We start from the raw sequence: 15065 nt of genomic DNA, 5'->3' as shown, positions 1-15065 counted from the left end.
ATTCTATCCTGCTAGATGCACTGCGGTGATAAAGGGATGAACATGGTCAGTAACAAGACTCAGGCAGGTAGTAATTGGCTTGAATATTGCAACAGAAATCAAGACTCATCAGAACTGTTATTGTCTAATTTTGGTTAGCCCAAACCCCCCGTTGCTTGTTCTTAGCTGACAATAGTGGCACCAGATACGATCTTCTGCTGCTTTAGCCCATCTACTTCAAGGTTTGCTGTGCAATCACAAACCCTCTTCTGCACATCTTGCAGTGAATGGTTATTTCAGTTACTACTGCCTCCCTATCAGCTCCAAGCCATTGTCGTCTGACCTCATCAACAAGGCATTCTTGCCCAGAGAACTGCTGCTCTTTTTTTTCCAGACCATGCACAACTACACCAAATTCAAAGCGACTTAAATCATTTTTCTCCTGCATTCTGATGCTCAGGTTTATCTAAGCAACATGTTCATATGCCTAAATGCACTGGATGATAGCAGATATATGCATTAGCAAGCAGTTAACCTGGAGAGTATGTCCGATATTGGGAAAGTATGCTTTCTAAAATAGTGATAAACCCATAACTCTATTATTGTCTCATACTACTCAATCATGTTTTACATTTCTGATCAAATTTGTATGTCAACACTGACTGAGATAATGAGACTCAATACTACAGAAAGCTCAGAAAGCCCTGTTCCTCATAAGATAAATGTTACGTTTAAATGTCAATACAATGACACTTATGTCGCCTCTCTTGAAGAAATCTGCAATCTTTATGCATTTCCCACAACAATCCTGTCATGTCCAGTTCCCTCCAGAAAACGCACACATTCAAGTTGTCCATATGTTTTATTTTTTAATATACTCATATATAAATACATACATTTGCATATGTCATTCTTGATTTTGGCTTCAGCACAAACAAGCAAGCTGGTGGAGGCACAGAAAAGACAAAAAAACCTTGAGTGGGATATAAAGCAAGAAGTAATCCAGTGGATCAAATAATAAATGAGAGAACACAAACACATGTTAAGTCAAACCCTTGATGAAAACCAAAGAACTGGGTGAAGTGTCCCTGACAACACCTAATTTTGACTGCATCCATCTTATGCTTTAATAAATTACATAATAGGGTGCAGCTTTCATGTTGGTTCACAAAGAAATGATGCCAGCATTGAGCTGACATCATTTCTTTGTGAACATTTTTCATATTTCATCATTTCTTTCATACATGATGACACAGGCTGACTGACATTTTTGTTCAACAGTAGAGCAAACAGGATTCAAATAATGTATCAGGGGGAAAAATAATTACTGAAAGATTAAGCAAATAAGTAATGCCGATTACATTAACACAATTACCAAGAATTCCATTCCATTCTGGGTGAATTTTTCCCAAAAACTCCAAGCTTTTATGGCCAGTTTTAAATCATTGTGAGGTTGCACAAGATATAGTCGGTCCACGAAAAGGCCAAGCTCATCATTACCACTATGCAGCCCAGCTAAAAGGCACAACGCTGCTTTTTGTACATGCGCTCAAGGGCACTGCTCATTCATATTGTTTTATTATCTAATACGTTTAAATGTTCAGCTTCAAACATTTGATGATATTAATACAACATATTCCCACAAGCTTTTGGTTAATATGTTATCCATTTGTTATGGACCATCATTGCAAAAGGAGCAGTCACCTTAGAGGGAGACTTTTTAATACAGCGAGGATCAGCATGGCAGGCCCACCACTGAAGGAATTCAACAGAATGTCATGCTGACCTCCACGGGTTATTTTGTCACTTTTTGTCACTTTACTCAGTTCAATATGATTGCAGTTTATACAGTGAACAGTAAATACTATGCTTCTGCAGACAGTGTCAGCAGATCAGTAACAAAACTTTGATATCACTTTAACAGAAGAGGAAAAAAAAACAGAATATAAAAAGGAGTGATTTCTGCTGAATTCATCTCACAAGCAGAAGGTACAGTGGTGTTGAAAACAGCGGTAGAGTGTGAGAATGAGACTTTAAGGCAATATTGGTAAGCACCACACCAACATCTCAGAGTCAAATCTGGGTTAAGATATCCTGTTGTTCATCAGTTAGGTAAAGAAGGTCAGAAGACGTTTTTCACTTGTCCTGCATTTTTTCCAGAATTGGCACAATCATGTCAAATTTAGGCCTCTTTGCTGGATCTTCGTTCATGCATATCTTCATGAGCTTGCAAATGTGGGGAGAGATGCCAGGGGGGATAGTGGGCCTCAACCCCTCCAAAGAAACCTATAAACCAGAACATACAGACACCTTAAATCCATTAAACTAACAGGTAATAACTGTGAGGTCTGTCTGCAAGCTGCTGATATCCATTTGTTAATCTAATAAGCAACAGTGCTGCTAACCTTCATGCCTATCTCCATGTTGGACAGGTCAGCAAATGGCACTTCCCTGGTTACCAACTCCCACAACAGGATAGCAAAGCTCCACATGTCTGCTGACCGGCGGTTGATCTCTTCTGGCTTCTTCTGAAGGGCTGAGCAATGCCAAGAAAAATAAAGAAGGTTATAGAGTAACGTAACGACATGCCACATCCTCAGACTACTGTGGAGAAATGAAAAGTTATTGCAACGAGTGAGGCTGTTCCTTCCTTAGGATGTGCCTAATTTGATAACATCATGAATAGCTGATCAAAATCACCACCTTGTGTCACTTGCGGTGTATTGTCAATGAGTCTGCAGAACTCAGGTACAAAATATAGTAGTCAATGGTCTACTAATCTGCAGCAAATAACATCCAAAAAAAACCCTGCATTATAAAACAAAATTGAGGCAATTTCTGTTTCCATTCTTGCAAACTAGTGTCTGCCTGCAAACAGCAGCAGACAAGCAGAAATATATACAGTATAAAGTGGGGAATCCCAAGGAATGCATTTTGCACGACAGTTCAGTATTTATCTTAAAAAAAAAGCTTGAACAACATGGAGCTCTGTGGGCTTTTTGCCTGTGATCTAGCATCGTATAGTATATGTTGCTATGGAAACCAAATCTTGTAGATGAAGAGAAACTGAAGACATTTGAGCAGCCGATTTCACAAAGGAAGGTAGCAGGTTACAGATACAAAGCGCAGCACAAACCTAATGTCAGATTAAATACATTTACTTCAACAACAGTGTGTTGTGCCATCTGTTTAGTCTCACTGTAAGGTTAGTACATGTACATCAGCTTGGATTCCAGGCTAAAGTAAAATCTAACTAAACTAATGCCTCTGTAAGTGGCCATGTTTCTTTGAAGATTAAACAGCCTGTTTAAAACCAATTGCCAACCAGCCATTAAACCAAATTCCATAATCCTTTAGAAATTACTGAAATGTAAATATCATCATGTTGCAAAAGCAGTAGAAACATATTGTTGCAATTCTTCTACAAAATGATACAATAAGCAAACTTGCTAATATAAGGAAAATTCGAAGCAGTAGTGCATTTCTATTATTACATATTACAAACAATTCTTGAATATAAGGCATATTATTAAAATCTGTTACCATGCCAACTATGTGAATTTGTTTTAAACACAAGAAACACTCCCTTGCATATCACAGCATACATACATGTTGTTTCTATGTAACTGGTGGTGATAAATCCCCTTCATCCCATCCCCCACACGCTGTTTCTGTTTGCTTCTCTGTTGCAAATGTTCCCTGGTTATTTTCACATTTTGTAATCAGTTTACGTTTCGAGCTAACTTTGATTTCAATCTATCTCCTGGGGAAATCAGCTGCAAATTACATTTGGCTCAGAGACAGTCTAGAGTTTCCTGCATCCATCATTCAAGTGCAAGCTTGTGTGGCTTCAGCTGTCACTTTGGATCTGTGCTGTATGACTGATGCCTACCCTCAGGGGCTACCCATGCTGGCGAGTACATCCTGCCAGGACACTGGAAGGAAAACTTGACGTCTGCCATGCTGATCCTTGCCGTCATGTCCTCATCTATCTGTGAAAACGGAAAACAGAGTTGACTTAGACGCCTCAAAAAACTGTACCACACATCTCTTATTCATAGTTTTCTTCTTCTTACCATTACACTCTTGCTGTTGAGGTAATGGCGAGGGATCATGGGTTCAAGTGTGTGTAGGAACGCCATTCCATTAGCAATGTCAAGGGCAAACTTGACCGCCTGTGTCTGATCCACCACAAAATCTGACAGCATGATGAAGAACAAGTAATAACAGGTTTAAGCCATGTCTTTCACTACATTACTGGATGACAGTGAAATCACTACTGTAGAAAAAGTGATGACAACTTAATGACCAAAACAAATACTTAACTCCAATAAATCACAAATCCCTACAAATCACCCAAACTGGTCACAAGTATGGCCTGTGACCAGAGTAGAGGTACTCACTGGTGCCTTCATGCAGCACGTTGTAGAGGGAGCCATAAGGCATCCAGTGTGCGATGATGATGGGGTGAGGGGCGGGAGGAGACTGACATGCTCCCAACATGGGTAGGACATTCGGATGGGAAAATATCCTGGGATTCAGCCCAAGAGGGAAGGACAGGGGAGACAGACAGACAAAAACAGGCAAATCCACAAAGGATTTGACATAAAAAGTATGAGATGCACCTCCCCACGAAATAAAATTATACACAGAATTTGGCTCAAGACAGTGCAAACAGACAAATGAGTGACTGTGAAGGCAAAAAACGAAAAAGTCTGCAGAGAAAAGTCAGGATTATATAAGAACCTGAGTTTGGGATACTCCTCATTGAAGTCTCTGCCTTTCCTAGTGGTCCAGTCACGAACTTTTAGCAGTTTAATGGCAATTTCATTTCCCTGCCAGCGCCCTTGCCAGAGCTATAGAAGAGAAACAAAAAAAGTGAATCTTTAATTCATCATTAGCAGCTCTGCATTAACATTGAGCACAATGAAAAACAAGAAGAAATTACCTCTCCAGACTGGTTCTCGTTTACTTTATGGGCTAGAGAAAGCTGTCTGTAGTCAATGCCTGCCTGTTTATTCAATGTTCCATTGCCTAAAAACACAAGACAGAGACAACTCAGGACGCGAGTTAAAGCTCAGACAAAAAGCTCATTATTTATATGAAATCTGAAAAATCTGTGGAAATTTCAAAAGCCACATTAAGATTAATCTGGAGACTAGCACAGAACATTTTTCCATTTCATGCAGCACTCTGTGCAAAACTGTGGGTGGAAAGTGGTCAGCTAATAAATTGGTTTTTGGGTTGCTGGGACTCACGGGGACGGGTTCTGGTGGTGCCTTTCCAGAAACTGTCCTTGAAGGGAATTTTAGTCAAGTTCTGTCCCATTTTCTCAGCCTTTTCTGTATTGATAGTAAAATGAGAAAGTCAGTACAGAGCAACAAATCTGAAAGATGTATGACTGACGCTGACATTTTTTTTTTAAAAACCAAACAGTCAAACCACAGGCATACCTCTGAGGAGTTCACGGAGGTGAGGTTTCCCTTTGTCCAATGGAGTTTCCCCATACTTGTTACAGATGCTCACTAGAGCTCCATTAGTCACAAGGTCCTGAGAAAAAACAAACGTTATCAACACTTTAAAAATACTTTAAAACACACAGGTTTTTAGCTTCATCGCCACCAGGAGGCACACTAACCTCAGCTACTTGGTCTTGTCCCCAGAAGCAAGCATAATGCAGTGGTGTGTTCCCGTGTTCATTGACGGCATTGGTGTCTGCTTTGCACTGGATCAGCTAAAAGAAGGAAAAACAACGGATTACATGCAGAGAAAGGCTGGTCAGATCTTGTTTAGGCTGTACACAGAGATGATCCCAATGCTGCCAAGAAAAATCATGCACGGTTGTTTTGCCTGTAGACACATACCAGAGGTATTGAGACGTGTCTAATATTAAACTCAGTAGCTGCTTTACAGCCATTTTAAAATCGACATCGTGGAGCAGAAGCCCGCCATTATATCAACAGGACTGTGTACAGGATAATACAAAATACCTTTCTTTCTTTTATGGACAAACATCAACAACTTACAGCAAATACACTTACTGCCACAATGTGTTTGCTGCACTTTGAAAACCCAGCTGTGTTTCCTATAAAGAAAAACACTGCAGGTTTAATATGCTGCATTGAAGTCCCTGCCGTTTGCTTTGCAGCTCCAATTTTGTCTGTGCATTTATATGTAGCAGTAAGCACATTTTATATTCATGCTTCAGTTTTGTCTGTTACAAAAGGTGCAAGTACAAGAACAGACAAGACATGTTTCAGCTGTTCAGATGATATCATTTTAGCTTTCACAATATCCTGTGCTAATGAACCAAACTTGCAGGGAGAGCATCATTTTGAAACTTGTATATTAAGATCTTGCATTTGCTCGCTCTCACTGCTCCGTCTCCAACCGATAACACAACCAATTTGTATAGAAAACCATTTTGATCCCCACTGCTCATTTCAAACTAACAACTGCAGGGATGATATTTTTGTTTTGTTCTTTTATATATAATCAGCTCATATAGAGAATAAGGCTTAAAGTTAGGTGCGTGACTGCTTTGCTACACAGATGTGCAGACACAGACAACTGTATCCAGAAGTTATCTGCTAGGCTTCACTTCTGCAAACTCTAGTCTGGTCCTCTTGACCATGTTTGTATTGCTGATACATAATGAGCCTGAAGTTTATGCTGGCTACAGTTCTAGTATTTAATAATCTGTTAATTACCACTCTTAAACAGACCTATAGACAGTATTAAACACAGATATTGCTTTTGAGTCAGAAAAAGAAAGCCAATGCCTTAAACCTGTAATCTATGTGAAAGCTGCCAGATGGCTTATGACCCTATAGAAGTCTGTGGGAAAATGGCTTTCTGTCTTCACCTCTGCAAACATTTTCCTGCTAAGTTTATGGTCTCAGTCACTCAGTTTGGGCCATACTGAATTTTAAAAAAAAATGAGTCTAATTTGGAAATCTCAGTCATATTATGTTTCAACATAGAGGATTATCTGTGGTATAAAACTGCACGCTCAACGGCAAATGACTTGTCAATCATGATTCATTAACCAATTAGCATGTAGTTTCAGTAGAGTCAGGTCTGCCCAGCCTCTGGGGTTTTTTTGCAACCAAGACAGCAACAACAGAAACAGTCAGCTCATGGCTTCAAAACAGGAAGCCAGAAACCAGTGGGTGATGAGGGCACAACAGTTGCATCCATCTTTTATACCACCTATTGTTACGTCCATTCAATCTATGAATGCAGCTTGCTCACCAAGCACTACTATCACTCCATACATAAAGAAAGCGGCAGTAGCCAGAAAGCCAAGGGTGAGTCCATAAACTAATGGGTGATGTCTGTCTTTTATACACAATCCATGACACGTTTATGATACATTTTATGTTATAGCCACAGTGGAATTCATCCAAGAGACTCTAGACAGAGTTACTGTGCTCCAGTGTTTACAAGAACTCTACCTTTCCCACAATGTCGCGATGTCCATGGCTGGCAGCCAGGTGCAGGGGTGTGTCGTCTCCCCGGTTCATGACATTAATGCGCGCTCCTCGCATGATGAGCATGTCCACCACATTGGAGCGACCCTCTCTGCAAGCCCAGTGGAGAGGACTGAAGCCATGGTCATCTCTACAGGGGCAGAAGCAATACAAGCTGAGCATGTTTTTTTATACAAAAACCTGCTTAGCATAACCTGAGGGACAAAACATCAGCAATTTTCCACACAAACACCTCTGTGGTATAAATGGTAAAAACTACAGCTGTTTTGGGAAATGGGTTTTTGGTTTGACAAGAAAACTTCATAAAAAAAAGAAAAACCCAGATCCTCAATGTAAAGATATACATGTTAAGTGAGATTACCAGTGCCTCCGTTCATGCTTAATTACCAGTGCAATGAGAAAACTGAGCTAAAAAATCTAATAAAATACATTTACACAACTGTTGCTTTAATGTAGATAACACAGCTCCAAAGCAATGCTATGAGTGAGTTCTATGAAAAAAATTGAATGATTAATCCTTCACAAAGCCTGAATTTACTGCAAAAATACTTATTATATTTGTTCCCAATAATCTGTTATGCCAGTGATGTGAAGCTGAGTTATGTATGCATGATAAGTTTATTCATTTTTACAGTCATTTTCTGCTTCTGTAAAAAAGGAAGCTCATGCGACTCAGTGACAAAAGCTAATAAGCCTCTGGCACTCATCATTCCTGTCTCGGTGACAGCAGCAATGCCACATGTCGCACAGTGGCCTCGATTATATGACAGACACACTGATGGAGTGTCTTCACTGTGAAACACAGTAACACAGAGATTAAGACACAGGAAGAGCGCAGTGACAGAGTCGATCACGAAAAAGACTGGACAAAAAAACAGCAGCGCTGAAGTCCTTAAAAGGCTCAGTGAGCCGCGAGTATGACTCTGTCTCATCACTCCACTCACTTCTACCAGATCATCTGGACTACTATGATGGATTTTACTTTCCATGAGCACAGTGCTCTTTTTAATATCTTTTTCACTTCTTCCAAAATTATAAGTAGACAGACAGCATAATAATAAGATCTGAGAACTGAGGGAGTATTATGATTCTGCAGGAATTTGAACCGTCTGCCCCAGCACTCAATGCACTGGCTTGTATTCACACAAAACAGCATCAAGAGTCCCACAGAGATCCTCAGTCCCACAACACACATCTAACTGTGTGACCTGCTGTGGATCAACTCAGAGAGTAATTTCCTCTCAGACCAAAAGGCCAAATCCTGAAAACTAATTAGCTTCAGTTTAGGAGAGAAAAACTACCCACACACTTTTCTAATCTGATTAGCTTTCAGTGCCAAGCAAGTCTGTTTGGGGGAGGAAGTGGAGCATCAAGGTTCATGTACATCTTCTGTAAAATCAAGAAATTACAAAATAAGCAAAATTGTGCTCTGTATGGGCTTAAATGTTCTGTTTAACAACAGCTGCCATGGATGTATTAGCTTTAAAACATATTACTCCTCATCTGTCCTGAGAGTTTTACATTTGAATTCTCTTACAAATCAAAAGCTTCTCCAATGATACAATGTGCTGCTTTTTTCAGTTTTATGTCACTGAACAACTTTGAGTTGTGGCTTTAAATAAGAAAAATAATAATAATTCCCTATAGCTTTTGACAGTGTGATTTTCTTTTAGAGTTTCCTGAGTTGATGCACAACTTGTTCAAATATGACTTGTGCAAAACATTTTAACAAAATAAAGATTTTAGATGAAGTTATTTCCCTTTATTTTTCAAGATATATCTTGAAAAATCTAAGTTCAGTTAACTCATTTTTATTCAAATATTTATATAAAGCAATTTTATTCTAAAAAAAAGTACACAATAATAGCTCAGGTCCACATATAAATGCTGAAAATGTACTGTGGTTACATCAAGTAAGCCTCAACACTGGTCTCTGTGTGTATTTTTGTTACAGGATGGATTTTCCCTTTAAGCTACCTTCATCCCACAAACCCATGAGGACTTGAGTGCCAGGGTTTCCTCTTGCTCACTCCCTCCTCACTGACTGCAGTAATTTATTTCAGGCACTTTCACCTGCCAGCAGAACTCATCCGGGCAGACTGAAGAGCCAGAGGAAGCGTCCCTGTCTGCACCTTGTATGTCTGCACTGACATCTCCACTGGCTCATATAACAAGCCTCGGCTAAAGAAAAACAAATCCACTGAAATATCTAAAAAGCAGCTACGGGAATAGTAAATTAGTGTTTTTACTCTTGAAAAACTCATTTTTCTAGTATTCATTTTATTCATTCAAATATCCAATGACAAGAAGGATCATTCTAAAATAAAAGGTACATAAACTACAGTAGAACTACCACAGCCAAATCACAGTGCATTTCTACCTAATACTTTATATTCTGATAGATGGGAAATTTTATCTCTTAGTGTTACAATTAACCTGATCATGTTAAATCCCTTTTGCAGTAGCTGCATACAAGAATAACAACCTGATACTAGCTACACTAAAAACAGCTAATCCGGGACTACAGCTACATATTTTTATTCAAATGTGCAGAGCATTTTCAAATTGATTGTTTAACATATCATACAATGTATTCTCTACCATTAAAAGTTAGAGAGGGGAATTTAAAAGAAAGTATAATTTATTGTTTCTTTACTCAATTAATTTGTGTTTGTTTTACTTCAGTTCAGACACATGGAGCAGAGCACAGGAGACACAGTGAAAGTAAAGATCACATTACTTGAGTTAAAGCTTCTCTTCACTGCAGAATTGATCTTTAAATCCTCCTTCTCGTCCACAGTCCTGAATAAGCAAGCTCCATCACATCTTAAAGACCTCAGTCTCACATTGACCCAACAGAGCACTTTGCTCTCAGACTGCAGGTTTTGAGCCTTCAGCTATGAGGCTGCTCTTCTGCAGAACCAGCCTCCAGTTTGGGTTTAGGAGCCAGACATCATCTCTACTTTTAAAATTAAACTAAAAAAAAATCTGTTTTGATGAAGCTTACAGTTAAGGCTAGATCAGGTGCCTCTGAACACTCCCTTAATTATACTGCTATATGCTTGGGCTGCTGGAGGACGTTCCATGATGCACAGAGCGTTTCTTCTCCACAATCCTATTTTCCCTCCTGTTGAACTGACATACAGCTGTTTACTGTCATTAACTTCTTTCCACTCACTCCCACAGTCTGTTTTGTTCTTGGATTTCTATGCTCCTTTTTTCTTTTCGTCTTCCTGTTAACCTAACAACCAGTTGCAGCAGATGGCAGCCCCTCTTTTTTTAGATGGAAATAATAATAATAGTAATTATTATTATAATAATAACCCAATAACATAAGACCTGAATCAAACCTTATGATCTCTGTCAATGCTTAGCACTGCTTGTTCTGAATCCATTACTACCCATTTGAACAAGAATTTAGACCACTGTGTTTCCAATTACCCACCATCAATCAACCACAGCAGTCATACTGGTCAATGGAGCTCTATGTTAGAGGTAAAAAATGCTTGGACATGGTACAGATACCTTACTAGGAGTCAAACCAAAGAGCAAAACTAAATATTATTATAGTACTATCACTTAATCTGTCAACGGTCTGACTTCAAGCTTTCCCAGAAGTTGAAGACACTATGGATTTAGGGAGAATAGGGAATAGGGAGAAAACACACATGTGAAAAAGTCTTTGCCTCCTTCCTGTTTTCCTAGTGTTTTTCATATTTGTCACACTTACATGTTTCAGATTATCAAACAAATTTTAATATTAGACACAGATAACCCAATTAAATACAAAATGCAGTTTTCAAATGATGATTTCATTGATTTATTTAAACCTACCTGGTTCTGTGTGAAAAAGTAATTGCCCCTCTTGTTAAATCTTGAATTAGCTGTGATTAACCCCCTTTTTTTGGAGAGCTAAGCTTAAAAAAGGCGGTTCTGAAAAGACGAGGAGGTCAGATTTCCTCCACAGTACTGTGAAAGACTCATTACCAGTTATCGCAAAGTTATCGCAGTTGTTGATGCTCAGGCTGGCCCAACCAGTTATTAGGTTTACAGGGAATTTACTTTTTCACACAAGGCCATGTAGGTCTTTAATAATAAACACCTGCATTTTGTGTTAATAATAATGATCCACCAACCAGTAAAATGGTACTGTAAAAAATACTGAGAGACAACATCAGAACATAATGACCACATTACAAATATTTAGGAGAATATGTTTTAAACTTTGCAATTAGAGTCTTCTAAACTTGGCGGCAGCAGTAAGGGGAAATGAGTGGAGCTATCTAATACCACAGGGAGACATACAGGAAACATATCAGTAGAGAAGGGGGAAGGTGATGTGGACTGCTATGGCTTAACTATGCATTCCTCTTTTGAAAAATTCACTATACAGCCCCACATACACAAAGATTTTCTGTCTGTCTTTTCAGCCCTGCCCACAATAATAAACTCCTCCCCTTAGCCCTCAGTTCTGGTAGGTGGTAAAAGCTTCCCTTGAGGCCCATGTGTTGCTCCTTGTAAGGAGATTCTGCATTCCACTACTACTGTTCATGTGGGAGTTACATCAGTGTAAACACATCGTCATTGTAGAGCATAGAAAATATCTCAGGGAGGGTTCTGTCAGGCAAGAGCACAGTAAGTTTACTAAAACACAGAAAAGGAAGGCTTGAGGCTCTGTAGTGTCTTATACACTGGAGGACACACATCAGCCGGAAAAGGGAACTAGACGTGTAATCAACTAATGGGCGAGTCGCATGCATGAATCCACACTGGCTCAATGCAATCAGATAGACTCACAAGAAGTGGAAAAAACAAAGCAAACAGGAAGCCAAAGAAAAGGAAAAAAATATAACTTTCTGAATAAAGTGTATGTATAGACAGACATATCTTGTTTGCATCTATTTTTAGAATACAGCTATATTTTCAAGTTATGATGTATATTCTCAAGTTCCTCTTTTATATTTAGAGCAAACACGTCCCAAATAAGAAAAAAAAAAGATGCTGACCAAATAGCAATTTTAACAACATTAAAATATTTCTTGAAACATCCCTGTGCCTCTGACGTTACCAGTTATCTTTTCTGTCAGTTAACAAATGTTTTCTTGGTTACAACCATGTCAAAAAAAAAGAGGACGACCACTAATCCAAAAAAAGCTCTTTCGTTTTCATAGTACTAGCAACATAATGAAAGCTTGACAACTATGTCATTTGCAAATGAATAACTGTCAGTAAAAAAAACCCTACCACAAGTCCACTAAAACAGAGAGAAATGGAGAAGGAAAGAGAACAGCTACCACTTACACAAGGAACATAATTAAATTGACTCATTTATTATTTCTTTGTTTGCTTTGAACACAAACACCGGTAGTCTAAATCTTAAACAGAGCTCTCTAAAAAGACAAGATTCGTGGGTGGCCATCCAGACTGGACTGCCAAGTTTTTCCCAATGTAGCCAGCTTAGGATAAAAACAGCAGCCCAGGACTCTTAATCTGGAACTATTAGACAGAAAATGCTGTGTACTAAATGTGTCATGTCAGAAGTAAAGTACAATATTTTCTGCATCCAAATCCATCCAAAACCAAGTTGTATCCAGAGCATGCAGAGCCTGATTTTGACTGCTGTGACTAACTATACCATCACAGCATGCTTCCTGTCCAACATCATGCTTTTGATTTACTGTGCTGGCATTCTAAACATAAACATGCGCACACAAGGAAATGGGTTCAACGGCAGTCCACAATCTCACAGGGGATTGAAAAGGCGGGCTTTCAGACTGCACCAGAGAAGAACTTTAAGAATAAAACATTTTAAATAAAACACAAGATCACATTTGAAATTTTGAGCCACGCTATTTGGAATCACAAATTCATGTTTTAGCAAGTCACAAGCAAGCAGGCACAGCTGCTTGGGGATATAAATGAAATTCTTAATTAGGATTCCAGTATCCAACTTTCATTTGAAATAATATGGACAGAAGTGACTGATAAATTCTGGCTATGAAAAAAACTGCAGCTCACCCTTGATTGAGATCATTCTCTGTGTTGTCCAGCCATAAACGAACTGCCACTGCATTGCCTTCCCGGCACTGAGTGAATATATCATCCATTTTGGCTGGTGTATTGTTTTTCTTCTAGGACGCACCCGTGGGAGCAGATGCAGAACTAAACTGGGACAGACAAGAGTTGCAACCCGATGGGTTCAGGCACGTCCTGGCCAGCATCAGTCCCTCATTTGGGACAGTATGAACCACAATCAGAGCAGCACCAACACGACCCTAAAGAAATTGATTTAAAGAAAAATGGTCACTCAGTTAAAATTATTTCTTAAAAAACAAAAACAAAAAAACAAAAACAAACAAACAAACTGCTGTACAAACCTAAAAAGGAGAAAGCCTACAGACAAGACAACCTAGTGTTGAGTAATCTCCAACTGAGTAATACAGGGTGGGTATGCCGTTTACAACACAGTGACTCACAAAATGTAGCTGTATGAAAAAATAGCCCTGGACACCATGGACACCAGAATAGATAAATATAATCATCCAGAGTCAAACTGAAGTCTGTATTCCTTTAATACACCGGCAACAGACTAATATATTATACTGATTATACTAATATATTGATAATACATCAATCACTTCATGGCCCTATCAAGTTTACAGTCTGGATTTGCTGCTCTTCTTTGTAGAAAGAAAGTGGTTGATTTTTTATTATCTTCGTATTGGTTTTGCAGCTCTAATTGATTGTGAGACTGGTATTAGCCAATAAGTGGGACGGTATAATATGATAATACAATATTTTTTTTAATTTTTTTTCAGTATGGTCACAACCTAAGTTTCACGCGCCATTGATCCACGCAGTTTATACCATTTACACTCCCAACAATGTTGTCACTGCCTGACTAGCTGCTTTGCTATCCGGCTAACACAGTGAGGGGAAAGCTCACTTAAGTCAGCCGCCTAGTTCTTCTACTCGTGGCAGCACCACCGACTGCTTTTACTCCACCATATGGAAGATATATATCTTGGTTAGCTCCTCACTATAAACTTGCATCTTCTACGTCGTGAAATAAAATCCATTTGGGTCTGTGCTAACAAGCTAACTATCTATCCTGCCGCGGGGGCTGTCCGTGTTTCTCTCATTTAACGGTGACCGACTGAGGATTTCACTCGAACCATCATTTAATAGTTTAAACAGGTCAAATTAAAAAAAATTATTTACCTCCATGCCTTTAAACTTACCGGATATATTAGCTTGTTGCGGTGTATTGTAGCTGTACAGAGGAAAAGTTACAAGCCTTGCTGTGTTACCTTCAGCATTCAGAGAGCTGTGCGTCCACACCCGTACGTACGTGGAGGAAGAAGAGAGAGAGAGCCGCCTATAGGTTGCAAGGAGAATTGCAACGATTTCAAATTCACCCCCTGAGGTCATGATTTTTTTTCTTGAAATAATTACATTTTATGTGTACAAAAATCTAAAATACGAAGCTCAGCTCAGGATTACAATAAATGCCACCATGTAGTCTATAACATGTTGCTCTGAGACCTAATGTTACACACTACAGACTCAGACAGCTGATGTCAGACCTCCAAC

General features: G+C 39.0%; 1 protein-coding gene across 1 annotated transcript; it reads right to left on the bottom strand.

Annotated features, from left to right (window-relative positions):
* Positions 1–822: 822 nt before the first annotated feature.
* Positions 823–14828, bottom strand: LOC146560066 (scaffold protein ILK). The gene is made up of 13 exons (XM_085243884.1): positions 14714–14828; positions 13491–13747; positions 7437–7602; positions 5618–5713; positions 5433–5529; positions 5238–5321; positions 4928–5013; positions 4726–4835; positions 4383–4510; positions 4056–4177; positions 3872–3971; positions 2385–2515; positions 823–2265 (listed from the first exon to the last, which is right to left on the bottom strand). Exons 2-13 carry the CDS (start codon positions 13577–13579, stop codon positions 2116–2118), a joined length of 1359 nt encoding a protein of 452 aa, XP_085100010.1. The 5' UTR covers positions 13580–13747; positions 14714–14828; the 3' UTR covers positions 823–2115.
* Between the last annotated feature and the right edge of the window lie 237 nt (positions 14829–15065).

This window comes from Mchenga conophoros, linkage group LG14 (genome assembly GCF_057382185.1).
Source record: "Mchenga conophoros isolate Kocher_MC1m ecotype Shallow Benthic linkage group LG14, M_conophoros_male_GT1.1, whole genome shotgun sequence".
Lineage (NCBI taxonomy): Eukaryota > Metazoa > Chordata > Actinopteri > Cichliformes > Cichlidae > Mchenga > Mchenga conophoros.
The sequence above is the reverse complement of the archived record's forward strand: the minus strand, read 5'-3'. Positions and strand labels throughout refer to the sequence as shown.